The 13,879-nt window shown below is 41.6% G+C and overlaps 1 protein-coding gene across 1 annotated transcript in view; it reads left to right on the top strand.

The window, feature by feature from the left end:
• The first annotated feature begins 595 nt into the window (after nt 1–595).
• The window catches only part of FAM20B (family with sequence similarity 20, member B), a 15,589-nt gene continuing 2,305 nt past the window's right edge, over nt 596–13,879 (top strand). Inside the window, exons 1-6 of the mRNA XM_010075513.1 lie at nt 596–1,122; nt 3,831–3,917; nt 6,220–6,329; nt 8,442–8,613; nt 11,258–11,449; nt 13,524–13,583. Of these exons, the coding sequence (XP_010073815.1) occupies nt 746–1,122; nt 3,831–3,917; nt 6,220–6,329; nt 8,442–8,613; nt 11,258–11,449; nt 13,524–13,583 (998 nt within the window). The 5' untranslated portion in view covers nt 596–745. The remainder of the gene's footprint in view (nt 1,123–3,830; nt 3,918–6,219; nt 6,330–8,441; nt 8,614–11,257; nt 11,450–13,523; nt 13,584–13,879) is intronic.

Genomic DNA, 13,879 nt, shown 5'->3' with positions numbered 1-13,879 from the left:
ACTGCAGAAGGCACATAGTTAACCACAAAGAAGTAAAGATGTCCCCGCTTTCTTTTTTCTTTCTTTTTTTTTTTTTTTTTTAAGGGCGGAGAATGATGTGTAAATTATAGTGGCAGCAAATGAGAGGCAATAAACAAATTAAGTCTATTCTGTGTTGTGCCTTCAGGAAAGCGGGCTGTGCAGCTGTTCTTACTGGTTGTCAGATGTCAGAAAATCTACCTGGGAGCTTTCTCTTGAGGGACAAATCTTTAGGAAACCAGAGGTCACAGGTTCTCCTACTAACCGAAGAGTGTTTGTGAAATTGGAGCCATCAACTTAAACTACAATTCTCTGCAAAAGTCTTGCCCGTGGTGGTTGCAGCTGTTATGATTTCAGCTGTGTAGCGATGCTATCAGCAATTTCCCCTGTCATGCAGTTCACCAAACGGCTACAGGAAGACAGCAAACCTCACGTGTTTTAACAGAAATGTTTGGGCTTTAGGACACAAGTGTACATAAATGCAGACTTACATGCCAAGAATAAACTTGATTTTGTGTTTGGTGGGATCTGTAGGAATGCAGTTCTGTAAGTTTGTGTTTTGTTTGTTTTTAGGGATACCAGAAGATGCTTCAGTGGTGATACCTCTTTCATGATGAAAGTTGTGAATGAAATTAATTAACTAACATCCCCTTCCTCACCCTGGTCTCCAGTAGACTTACTGTAACCCTTGGGAGAAAGGGTCAGGGGAGAAGGGTTGAAGATCACCATGAAGCTAAAGCAGCGAGTTGTGCTGTTGGCCATCCTCCTTGTCATCTTCATTTTCACAAAAGTTTTCCTCATCGACAACTTGGACACCTCAGCTGCCAACCGGGAGGACCAGCGCGCCTTTCACCGTATGATGGCAAGCCTCCACGTAGAACTGAACCCCCGGCTTGACCATACGTTGCAGTCCCCTTGGGAGATTGCAGCCCAATGGGTGGTGCCCCGGGAGGTGTATCCCGAGGAGACGCCCGAGCTAGGCGCTGTTATGCATGCCATGACGACAAAGAAAATAATAAAAGCTGATGTGGGATACAAAGGGACCCAACTGAAAGCTTTGCTAATACTTGAAGGAGGACAGAAGGTTGTCTTCAAACCCAAGAGGTAAATACTGCCTTCAATGACTGAATTAATAACTGCTTTATGTATTTTTTTTATTTCCATGTTGTTGCATTAATGCTTAAGTTAGAAATGTACACGTAAATGGAAAGGCTACTCTGTGAGACAGAGGCAGTGGAGAGCCTTGCTGGTGCTCTAGTAACATCAGGCTGCTGTGCCAACTGTCTCAGGCTGTATAGCTTTGATGCTCCAAACAGCCCACCCCTAGGTTGAAAGAATAATCCCTGTGTTCAGTCCCAAGGGACCATTGGTTAAACCTGATGTTTCTGAGCAGTGGAAGTGCGTGTTCTGGCAGCGTGGAGATGAGTCTCGCCTACTCTTTCATGTCAAGCTGCCACGAGACAGTGCAGTTCAAAAACAGGGAAGGAGTGAAAGTTGGTGGTTGTCTTAAAAGTAGATCTGGGTGTCTGGTGTAGCTGCATGAAGACTCTGGAAATGGCTTGGTAGCCCCGAGAGAAAGCCCCTGAGTTTCCTGTCTGACAAAAGAGAACACTGGAGCAGCGCTGTAAGAAAGGGCGAGTAGTGATACTTCCTCGGTATGGTCTCTGTTTATGGTGATTCGCAGGGAAATTTGACATGATTGAACATTTATGAAGAGTCTTGTGCATGTCTGTAAAGCTTTTTGAACTGTTTGCCTTTGGGGAAAAGTAGATGAAAGAAAGATGTAAAAAAAGTAAGGCAGGTGTGTTTTATGGGAGTGCGCTGTGAATGTAAAGTGGTGTCATGACAGCATGAGCACGTCTCTCTCCGAAGGGTGTTGAGTTGAGCAAGCATGAAGCTTTTTCTGTCATGTTAATGCATTATTAGAGAATGGGGAAAAAAAAATCTGCCCTCCACTTCTGGAATTCACAGCCCTGTTTCTGTATGATCCATTACTGGTCTGGCTCAAGCTTCACTGGGGGAACTGGGCTGTGATCAAACCATGTGAACCTTTCACGCAGAAGTCTTGGTGGTACAACAGGCGGCTTGTCCAATAAATGCAGGAACAAGACATGGCATTTCTGCAGTGCTTTCTGTATAAGTAAGTGCTGTAAAGCATTTCACCGAGCATTAAATTACATTCCCATAATGGAATGGCTGTGCAGGCAAACACAGCGCTGCGCTCCATCAAAGACACGTGCAGCTGGGAATGTTTATAGGAGTGCTAGGCAGTATGACCCGAGTCGTACTAGTAGACCCGTATTCTGTTGGTGACTGCTGAAGAGCTAGAATTGTAGATAGAGTCTTGTTCTGTCATTGCAAGATAGTCTCTTTAGCTTTTGATCTGAAAGGGGTGTGGAAGTTACTACTGAAAACCATTGTGAGAAAACTTACTGGCTGGGGGAGGATGAACTGTCTTGATTTCCCACCTTTGCTCTGGAAAGGGCTAGGTGCCTACTGTACATGGAAGCAAGAAGTTGGTTGTGTTTTACCAATAAGTTCTAGCTCTGCAGCTTTCAAAATGTGACCCGTGTTTTCCAAATCCCACTGTAAGTACCTACAAAAGACCTGACTCCAAGGATGTGCTCTGAGGACTGGCTATCTCATTTCAAAATTACTTGAAATCCTGCCTGAGTTATTAACGATTAATAGTTGCTGCCATCACATGCCAGTGGTCTATGTGAAATAAAATGCTTGTTTGGAGTAGGTTCCAGTTTGGCAGGAATCTGTCAGATCCTCCTCCCAAAAACTCCATACCATCCCACAGTGGTTAATTTGCTTTTGAGCTGCCTTGCAGTGAGGCTAAAGCATGTGCTCAGACTGATGAAATGGACTCACCTTGCCCAAGAGGTCTTCCTAGGGCAGGGTTAAAACATCAGAGTAGAACCCTGTGGCTTCTCTCACATTGTTGCTGCTACTGCTTGAACGCCGAGTCTGTTGGAAATAATCCAGTTTATGCAATTCGCTACATGGATGGAAATGAGAAAACAAACAGGTAATTTAATTTGGCCTTACTTTGCTGGAAAATGTGTTGCGTTTCACCTGTTTGCTCGGTATTGATTGTGGTGTATTATGCTCATCTGAAGCAGTATCTAGACCTGATTCAAATGTCGTGAGTCTTGGAAATTTGTGTTTGCCTTGACTATTTCAGTAACATCTATTAAAAAAGAAAAAAAAAAAAGCCTGCCACTTCACCAAAATATTGCCTTGTTGTTGTAATGAACATGTAATTTCTGTTTCTTGCTGTTCATTATGTCTTTTCTCCACCAGAATAAAGGGTCTTTTTATATCCAGTATTGTCCTCAGGTTCATGCTTGCTGATCTTCTAGCTATTAAAGATTGTATTTGGGATTTCTTCCACAATATCAGATTGTATTTTCATGTTAATCCACAATCCATTCTAATCCCCAAATTGTTTGTGGAGTTGCTGCTTTCCAGTATAAACAGTCCTCTGTTCTGTAGCTGGATCTGTGCTCTTTGTTCTTAGATCTGACTTGGCATACGGTTGAATTAAAACTCATTAGTTAGAATGGGCACCGCTTCCCAAGCTCTTGAGACCACTGTACATTACTGACCTTTCCTCCTTATTTACTGCTTCAACAGTCTGTACGCTATTTAATCTCATTAATAATTCTTCCCTCTCCCATTGACGATCATTTTGAAGTGACCCAGAGTCTGTTTAACGTAGCACTGTTATTGCATTTGTTACTCTGACCAGCAGAGCTGCTGAGAATCCTGCGTGAATCACTTTATTTGACTTGTTTCAATTACAGATATGCCAGGGATTATGTAGTGGAAGGAGAACCATACGCTGGCTACGACAGACACAATGCAGAAGTGGCAGCCTTTCACTTGGATAGGTATGGAATTACTGGCTTTCCTGGTTTTCTTGTCTCTGGGAAGCAGTTTTTTTCAGGGTTGGGGAAAAAGGAGTCCCTTGAAGAATGCACATCAGATGTGAGCTGTTTCTCACCTGCTAATATACCACATTGAAGCCTAAAATAAAAATTAACTCTTTTGTGAACCTTCATTTCAAAGATTTGTGCAAGATTCTAACACTTCAGATTTTTGAGAAAAATTTGAAAAGGAGATTGAGCACTGAAACCACCGATATTTCATCTTATATGGGAGAAAGAGCTCAGCCAAATCCTGTGGAAGAGTCCAAAATGATGAATGTATGTGCTAAGTTAATGTCCAGTGTGCTAAAAAGTTAAGGCTGATGTCTAAACTAACAATTTGGTCTAGACTAATACGCATCAGTATATCCTAGAGGAAAAACAGCTATCCGTATATTAATTTTATCAGGGGTATCCCAGGTGGTTTTGTGGACCTGAGCTGGAGGGGCAATTACTAGAAGAAAAAGGAAGCACAAAGAATGGGACAGAAATTACCAAACGCTGAATGTTGGTAGTTATGGAATAGGAGTTAAAGGTACAGTTTCATCTAGAGTAAATGGGTGCAGTCTTGGTCTCCTCGTTATAAGAGGACTATGTTCGCACTTTGGAGAAGATCTCTGAAGATAATTAAAGATGTGAAAAATTCCTATATGAAGATACTTAAAATCTTGGAAAAGGGAGTAAGGTAGATAAATATAATAAAGAATCAAATGGTTGAACTTAAACTGGGTTTTTAGTCTTCCCTTCTCAGTACAGAAGTAAAAGGCTCATTGCTGTGACTGAATTCACAGGTGGTAAAAGATATCTTAGTCCTAATTCACGTGTGGAACTCGTTGCACAGATTATGGAAGTTAGTAATTCTAGGAAGGTAGTGGGCTGAAATCAGGGTGCTTTCAGACCAAAAAAAAAAAAAAAAAAAAAAAAAAAAAGAAAAAAAAAAGATGTAGCCAGATGTCTGCTGTCCATTTGTGCTTTCAAGAAAAATGCAGACCTGTGATCCCTGAAAGAGCAATGACTAGACATGGCAAAGGAACAATTTGAAGCCTCTTTCCAGTGTCCAAGCCCCTCTCTATTAGCTCTTCCTTGCTTTGCCTTTGGCTGTGTTTTGGTGCTTGTTTCTCTGGCCCCTCTGCTCTCTGTGGGTATGCACTCTGTACTCTTCAGGAATCCCCAGCAGAAGCTGCTTGTGCACCTAACTTTAGCCTGTGCCTTTGTTACAAATCGTGACAGTTACATATTTTGTCTGAAGATGCCTTTGTTTTGAAAAGGACCTGAAAAATACTGTCTGTTGACCACTAATGGGTAGGCTGGGCTATCCTGGACACTGGCCTTGCAGCTGGGGGTCTGAAAATACAGGGGGAGGTTTTCCAGGTCTAAGCTCTGTGCTTGTTTCCTTGGGACGCCTGCGTTGTCTCAAGCTGTATCTCTGTGGAATGCAGATTGTCCCTTGTTCAGAAAGGACAGTCCCATTTCAGTCTCTTTTTCTGAGATGTGAGGACGACCAGAAGGGTATCAGAAATACAGTGAGTGAGTTGGGGCTGATGTGCTCGTGTTTGTACTCCTCCTTTAAGCACTTTTAAAATTCCATTACAAATAGCCAAGTCATTTGTGGTCACAGAGCAAAGACTGTGGCAGACATGGGAGTGAAACCTGGATCTTGTGACTGCAAGTTTTATGAGTATTCTTATCCTTTCTTTTTTTCCAGACACTTTTCAGGCATTCACTTTTGTTCTACTGTTCTCTCTTCCATTCTCACCCCTCATGCCAAACAAAATAACTCCTAGATTGTTTACTTTCAGGTATAATTGAATTGGGCTTAAACATAACATTTTAATAGATAGTAATTCCCATAAATTATAAATGATCTTTCCAGGTAACCATATGGTTACTGCTTCAGCCTGTACACAAGACAGATGATGGATATTTCTGGTATGAGCTCTGATTTCTGAGAGTTGGAGCATGATACATCCTGTGTTGCTCTGCTGCGAATGCTCTAATAAAAGAGGGTCACTGATGGCCTGTAAAGCAAGTTAAAGATCCAGGCACTTAAAAAAAAAAAGGAGTTCCCATACTTTACCTTGGAGAAGAGAGGAGGTTGCTGCAGGGTTCCAACTTTATTCTCTGGTCTCAAATCATCTCAAGTTCAGACAGTGGCACAGAGACGGTGCTTTAGTTTTTTGTTTGTTTGTTTGTTTGTTTGTTTTAATTTATAACTGCTGCCTCTGTTGCAAATTCTCATGTCATGTTTTTTTTCCCCCTAAATCAGAATTCTGGGTTTCCGACGAGCTCCATTGGTGGTTGGCAGGTTTGTGAATCTACGTACGGAGATCAAACCAGTTGCCACCGAGCAGCTTCTGGGTACCTTCATGACCGTGGGTAAGTGGATTCTGTGGATTGGGCAGCCCTGGAAAGAAAAACATGTTTAATGGGAAAAAGAGCCATGGGAACCTGACACAGCCATAGAACAGTTAACTGCGATACAGGAAGCTAAGTCTCTCTGCCAAGAGAGATCATAAGGCTTGTATAACCCCATTTGGCAGGGGAGGAGGACTTGATTTCCTCCATGTAATTTTTCCCTCTGTAACTTTCCTGTGTTCCCTCCTGCTGCTGTTACAGATGGGAATTTTTTGAGTAAGATTTTTCTCTCTGCTGTAGAGGTGGTTAGAAAAGTCTATGATTAGACCTAAAAGCAAAAAAAATGGAATTACATTTAACGTGAACGCTGTGGTGATTGGGGATGATTTGTAGAATGATGGTGTTGGTTGGTGTTAGATGCCGTTTGTGCTACATCAGAGTCTGCTGAGCATTCATAACTAATGTGTCAGAACTTCTGGATGTTTTTTGCAGTAATAATGCTGTGAAGGGCACTTAATGGGAGTTTTTAATGTGCACTCCTACCAGGTGGTCATGGAGCACCAAGAAATGTTTTGTGCTGCAACCTTAACTCTTTCAGGCTTTTCATAAAATACCCAATTATTACTTTTTTTTTTTTTTTTTTTTTAAATAAGACGACTCTAGCGATGATTGTTCATTACAGCTGATAAACATGTGCCTGTGCATATTTCTATTACATGCACTTTGGCAGTCTCACCTACTAAGTTTGCGTAACACTTTCCGTTATAAGGTGCAACTTTCGGATGAGAGTAGCTCTACCTTGCCAAACTCTTTTTGCATTCAGATTGGGTGTCTGCCTTGGGCAGACTTGACTTTTCCTGGTTTCAGCCAAGATAACTAAGCACTTTTCTAGCAGAAATGCTGACTTGAAAAGTATGGCTCCAGAACTTTTCATTGCCTTTCCTTAGCTTCCTTGGAACCGACAGTTCTGCAGAGCATGAACCAAAGAAATGGTTGGGTCTGGGGAAAAGATTGAAATCTCCTGTCCACCCAAATTTGACCAAGTTTCTGAGGTTTTGAAGAAAAGCTAATTCACACATACTCAGTGCGGATTTGATAGAGTTGCAGCTAGAATCTCAAAGAATTCTGTCTCTTGCTAGAGCTGCTGCAGGCCATGGATAGGAAGAGAGACTTGCAGGGCTTTCCATATAAATAAGAGATCTGGTCTGCTGCAAGCTCTTATACATGATCATCTATCTGATGTCCCCAAGTTGTCTGACTGGGATACTGAGCACAAGAGTCAGGGCTGGATGGGGGGGACTGCAAAGGAGTGCTGGCTGGCTCCAGAATGGTGATGTGGGATTTGGGCATGTGGTGTGAGGACGGGAAGTGAAAAACATGTCTTTCAGTGAGCTGGGCCTGGTTTGGGGAAGATGTTGGATGTAGGGCCAGAGGAAGAAAGGACAGGGAATAAGTGGAATCACAAGGAAGTGAGGCAGAGTCAAAGAATATTTTGGAAGAGCATCTGTGAGTATGGGACTGGAATTGACTTGGCAAGGGCCGATCAAAGGCAGGTCAGGAAAATTAAATAGAAAAGTGTTTATCTAGGCTACATAGAATAGTTTGTGCTACAGGCTACGTAGCTTTAACAGACTAAAGACTGCAGGGTTTCATTATTCCTCTCCTGTCAGAAGATACTCACAAAACTTTTGACAGATTGGCATTCCCAGGTCGTATCAGAATGACAGCTCGGTTGGGTTTCCACTGCTGAGTCAGCTCAGGTCACTGAGATGTGCGGCAGGTCTCGGGGCTCCAAATCCAAGCAGTGCTAAGGTTACAATGTCAAGGTCCTAAGTACTAGGAAGGGATCACAAAAACTTGTTGATAGTGCAATGTTGTATTAACTCTGTGTGATAAAAACATTAGAAAATGTAATTACTCTTTTCTCTGAATATTTGTCTTTATAATGTTGCTTTGAATGAACAGGTGAGGCTCTTCTGAGCCTCTCCCTCAGAGATAGGAAGCATGAGGTCAAGTGCAATGAAATGCTGCTGCAGGGAAGGCTCTGCTGCAATGATCTGCTTCTGAATTCCAGTTGGCATCCCTTGGATTAAGTTCTGCTCTTTTGATACCACTTTATTTATTTGTTTTAAGGTAATAATACTTGCTTCTATGGGAAGTGCTACTATTGTCGGGAAACAGAACCAGCTTGTGCAGATGGGGACATCATGGAGGGGTCAGTGACTCTGTGGCTACCAGATGTCTGGCCTCTTCAGAAACATCGGCACCCGTGGGGTAGGACTTACCGTGAAGGCAAACTTGCCAGGTATGAGAACATGATAGGATTATTCTTTATACGTGATAATTTGTACTAGAATTACCCTAGCAGTACAGTGGCTAATTAAGAAGCAAGTGTTCTCGAAATCTAGAGTTTTGCTGACAGCTTTCTTGATTTGACAGTAGAAGTCAAGAAGTCTAGGATGAGATTTAAATTAAAATGAGCAAGAAAGAAATCTTGGTTGTTTTCCACGATCCTAAGTGCTGTCCTTTTCTGCTTGTCTGGAATAGAACTCCACCATGCAGTCACTCCAAGCTCTGAAAATCTTGTCTCTAGGCAAACCAAAACTCTTCTTTTGTGCCACTAGACCTTCTTTCGACACCGTGCCTCTCTGCGGCCCACTCAAATACAGTAGCGCTATGCTGTTTTCTGCCAGACCTGATGTCATGGTCCTTGTGGTTTGTTTCAAGAGTTGTGGAGCTGGTTTAGCCTAAGTAGGTAGGCACTGAAAAGTTCTTTGCTTTGAATACCATCAGTATTTGGTGACCATGCTCAGCGTCTAAAGAATGCCTTTGGAGAAGGACAAATATGGGATTTAGCAGTCTTGTACAATAGATGTAACATATCTGAGTATTGGTGTTGGAGATGGTTTTGCCATGAACAGAGCAAATGATTTTGAGCTTAGTGAATTTTTTCAAGTCTGTGTCCTTGACAAGTGATTAGAAAGAGATTTTTAGTCCTTGATCTAAAATATCCCTTGATTTCCAATGACATGATTGTTCTCAGAATCTCATCCAAAGGCTTCACTGAATTATTTCAGAGTATTTAATGTACAGTTTGATTTTTGAGCAGCAGATGGTATCTCCTTTCCAGCAGGTCAAAATCAGCTGTATTTAATACATGGTAAATTGCAGCAGTGAATGGACTGAATTTCTTGGAGGTATTTCTTTTTCTGAGAGACTTTTTCATCATAAACTGCCTGCTTACACTGGAGTTCACCCTGATCCCTGTGCTGATTTGATATTCGCTGTATTTTAAACTTACTTGCTCTTGCCTTATTCAGATGGGATTGCATGGTTCTGGTTTTTTGCACCTTGTCATGTTGCGCTTTTCACTTTGAGAGCATCTGGAGAATTAAATGTTCTAGATGTCAGGCTCTACTCTTTCTGTGTGTGGTAATTATGGAAAAATAACTGTAGGAATTTTTTTCCTGATCTAGCTGCGGCTTCTCTGCCCTAAGTTGACCGTTTGAACATGATTCATATGGTCACATTAGCATACATAATTTTTAATGGACGTCTAATAGGTAAAATCCCTGACCTTCGAAGTCCTATGCTAATGCAATATAAATGATCAGAAATAAATGTCGGAGAAAGGTCTGTCTTGAAAGACTGAACAGAAAATTAGAAGATCTAAAGTAAAATGAGAAAAAGAGAAACGCTTGAGGGAGAGATGGATGGAGCATAAAAGAAATGTATCCAGTACAAGGAGGAGTATGTTCTGAGACTTTTGCCTTGTGGATTTGCACCCTAAGTTGAATGTGAGTTGGACTTTGATGCAAAAGAAAGAGGGAACTGGAGACAGCATTTGAGAAATGTGTATGATGTGTCAACAAAAACATTGAGAAGATAAATTTTTGGCTGCTCTGATTTGGATAACTGGAGGAAAGATGGGATACTGGGAGCTTAGGCTCCAGACCTCTAGAAGATGAGGTGGGGTATGTGGCAGTTCTAGTAGTTAAATTCTGATCTTCTCCTTGCTTTTATGAGCATGTCAGTGAGTCTCTCCAGCTTTTGTTTCCTCCGTTTCTGTTTCCAGTTGACAGATGGTTTAAGGCATTTCCAAATGAAGTGCTATTTTGTGAAGGATTGTTTCAGTCCTTACATGGAAGATGTTATAGATGCACTTGTTATTGAAGCTGACAGATGGAAAGGACACACACCAGGGATTTGGCTGGTTTGGTGGTGGTGGTGAATAGCTTTGAAAACTGTAAAGAAGAAAATGAGAAAATTTAAAATCCCTGCTTTGGAGAATTGAGACATGACATCCCTGGTATAAGATCGCAAGTACATGCCTAGGTGATGTGTAGAAGGAGAGCAGAGATAAGGGAGGCTTGAAATCTTGCAAATGGAGAAGGTGAGAGAGTCTGAAAGGAAAGTGGGGAGGCAAGAGGCAACTGTGAGTGCAGGAGAATGAACCCCTGAGGCCCTTCTCCTCAGGCCAGAGGAGGTCATTAGTAACCATGATGAGGTTATCTGCATTAGAAAGCAAAAATTAAGAGGATCACCAGAAAGCAAGACTGATGGAAGGAGGTCTAATAGAAGTAGACGCAGTGTGTGAAGGCCGTAGTTAGGAAATTAAGGGACAGTGATCTTGCTGTGAAGCACCCCAGCCACTGCCGAATTGTGAGCAATGAGGAGACAAACGCTGACCTTGTTTTCTGTAGGAAGATGATGTGTAACCTTGCACTGAAACTATGGCTTGCTCCATACACTAGGGTGTTAGTACAGGATTTGCTCTTGTAATAAAATATTTCTGTATATCTCTTTGTTCTTTATATTGCTTTGACTGCTGCGTGCACCTTTTCTGTATGCACTCCTAAGTGAATAAAGGGGCAGCTGTAAATACTGTTGGTGTGCAATGACAAAGTGTTCCTTGAAGATTTGATTTGGTTTCTCTTGATGGCCCGCAGGTGGGAGTACGATGAAAGCTACTGTGATGCCGTGAAGAAGACTTCACCGTATGACTCGGGCCCTCGTCTCCTTGATATCATTGACACCGCTATCTTTGACTATTTGATTGGGAATGCTGACCGGCATCACTATGAGAGTTTCCAGGATGATGAAGGAGCCAGTATGCTCATCCTCCTGGATAATGCCAAAAGGTAAGGGTAAGGGAAATCCTGGTGGCCAAGCAGTGGTGAGCACAAGGGTACACATTTATCCGCTCTGTATCACTCTGTTTTCCTTCCCACACTCATTTTTTCATTAATACCTTTTATGCTTAAAATCCAAACTTTCCTCTTATCAGAAGTTACTCACCAAATGTTCGGGTCCCTCAAAGGCCGCGGTGCCTATTCTGTGTTGTAGATACTATGGCTGCTTTGGGCAAAGTCTTATTCAAACTACAGAAACTCCCAAATTAGCATAGTACAACCTTTTTTCCCCAAGCAACTTTTAAAGGTTTGCTGGTATCTCTCCTCCTATCCATAGAAAAGCCCCTCCCTTTTATGCTTTTCATTAGTGGAAGATTAAAAACTTGTGATTTATTAGTTACCAGTGAGTATTAATGAGTGCCATAGTAAAAGCAGATCTTTTCAAAAACATGTCTCTGAATAATTTGGCATTCCCTGCCTTCTGGCTTGAAAAGGTTAAAAGTTTAAAATGGAGATGGAACTGATACTGAGAGCAAAATACGATGATGTCCTGAGTGTGAACATTAACTATATTTCAGTCCTGGCAATTTGCTTATTTTTTCTTAAAAAAAAAAACAACAAACAAAAAAAAAAAAACCAACCCTATTCCACTTTCTCATTATTTAGTCCAGCTACTCCTGAGTTTTTTCCTGATGAGCAGTGAGTTTCCCCTTCTGGGGATGGACCAGCTTCTGCTGGTGAGCTCTGGCAGTTCCTGTGCCAGGCTCCGCTCTGCAGCGGCTTTGCATACCACTTGCATGAAGCATATGCACCAACTGAGACTTCTGATCTAGACAGATCCTTGAAAGGCTTGGAGATACCTTTTTTTTTTCCCTATTTGCCTTTTGTATAGTGGATTCCTTCCTTCTTTCCTTCCTTCCTTCCTTCCTTCATTTGTTTCTGATTTGTCTGCAGTGTCTGAGTCAAGTGTTTTCTCTTTGTCCTGTTCAGTACCACTCCTCCAGTTATGTCAGCAGGATGTGTTCCACCTTGGGACTGCTTAATTATTGCTGGTTTCAGATTGCTTTAGGTGAATTTGGCAAAAAAATGTCTTTCTATAATGCTCTGGCAACATGTTAGGAGGAAGTTCATCTCTTAGTCACTGGAAGTGACAATGGTAGTTGAAGGTCATCTTAGACTTTTCATTGTGGTACAGGCTTATAATGTTATGAAAACATTTCTGGTGGGACTTTGCGGGCCCAGAAGTAATTTGTTTTCTTGAAAGGTTAAGTAAAATTCTTTCAGCTCCTTTGAGATAAGGGATAGGGGACAGTTTTTTAATAGAATCATAGAGTAACTCAAGCTGGAAGGTACCCATAAGGATGATCAAGTCCAACTCCCTGCTCCTTGCAGGACTACATGAAACTAAACTGTATGACTAAGAGCATCATCCAGACGCTCCTTGGTGCTGTGACCACATCCCTGGGGAGATTATTCCAATTTCAAAGCTACTAATAACAGAATTATTTAAGCAGAGTAGTGCCAGACTCCTAGCATAAGTGATCTTTGTTGAAGGAAGAGTTCTTTGTTGAAAACAGTATTATGGGGGGGGGAACTATATGTAAAAAAAAACCACATGTATTTAGGATGAAGCTTGAAATACTATGAAATCTTTTTGGCAAGCCTCCCTTAGAAAGTGTGATCGTGAAATGTTAAAGTTGATCACCTTGATTATTGAACAGTTTTATCTAAGCTTGGCATCTAAAACAGCACGTGTCTGCTATTCTGTTTATTCCTTTCCCCTGCTTTGCAAGATGAGCTCCATTTCTAAACTCCTCTGAAGTTTGTTTCTAAGGTGCCTTGGTCTGATAAAGAGCTAGTTATGCTGGTGTTGCTCCCGTTTATCTGGGACATCAGCTGATGCTGTTGAGAGTTATGTCTGTAATTGATCACGGCCAGTTTATATTTTAATTTAAATGATTCGAGCTGTTGGAGCATGAAATTACCTAGTATTGATTTTTTTGAATTCTTCAACAAATCTGTTGATGTTGAGAACAACATTAGGAGTTCAACTGGTTCACTTGGTTTTAATTTTGCTTTTCAGCTTTGGAAACCCTGCCCTGGATGAAAGAAGCATCTTGGCTCCTCTTTATCAGTGCTGCATGTAAGTGAAACGTGGGGATCCTGTTCCCTTTACTTAGGCAATTACTGCCCTTAGGTGTGCAATATAATTAAGTTTGAAGCCTTCTGGCAACCTGAAAATGTTCACTCGGGTATATAGTACTTTACTTGCTTGAGGTACTGTGTTTGATGCATTGCCACTGCTCAAGAAGCTGAGAAATACATTTTTATTAAGGTAGTAGATCAGACGGTAGACTGTAGGAAGCAATCTCGCCTCCGGGTCACTGGTTCAAATCAGTCCTTAGTCAGTATGACAGTCACTTTGCATCTGCAGCTCTC

This window comes from Pterocles gutturalis, unplaced genomic scaffold (genome assembly GCF_000699245.1).
Source record: "Pterocles gutturalis isolate BGI_N339 unplaced genomic scaffold, ASM69924v1 scaffold38596, whole genome shotgun sequence".
NCBI classification, from domain to species: Eukaryota; Metazoa; Chordata; class Aves; order Pterocliformes; family Pteroclidae; genus Pterocles; species Pterocles gutturalis.
The sequence above is the reverse complement of the archived record's forward strand: the minus strand, read 5'-3'. Positions and strand labels throughout refer to the sequence as shown.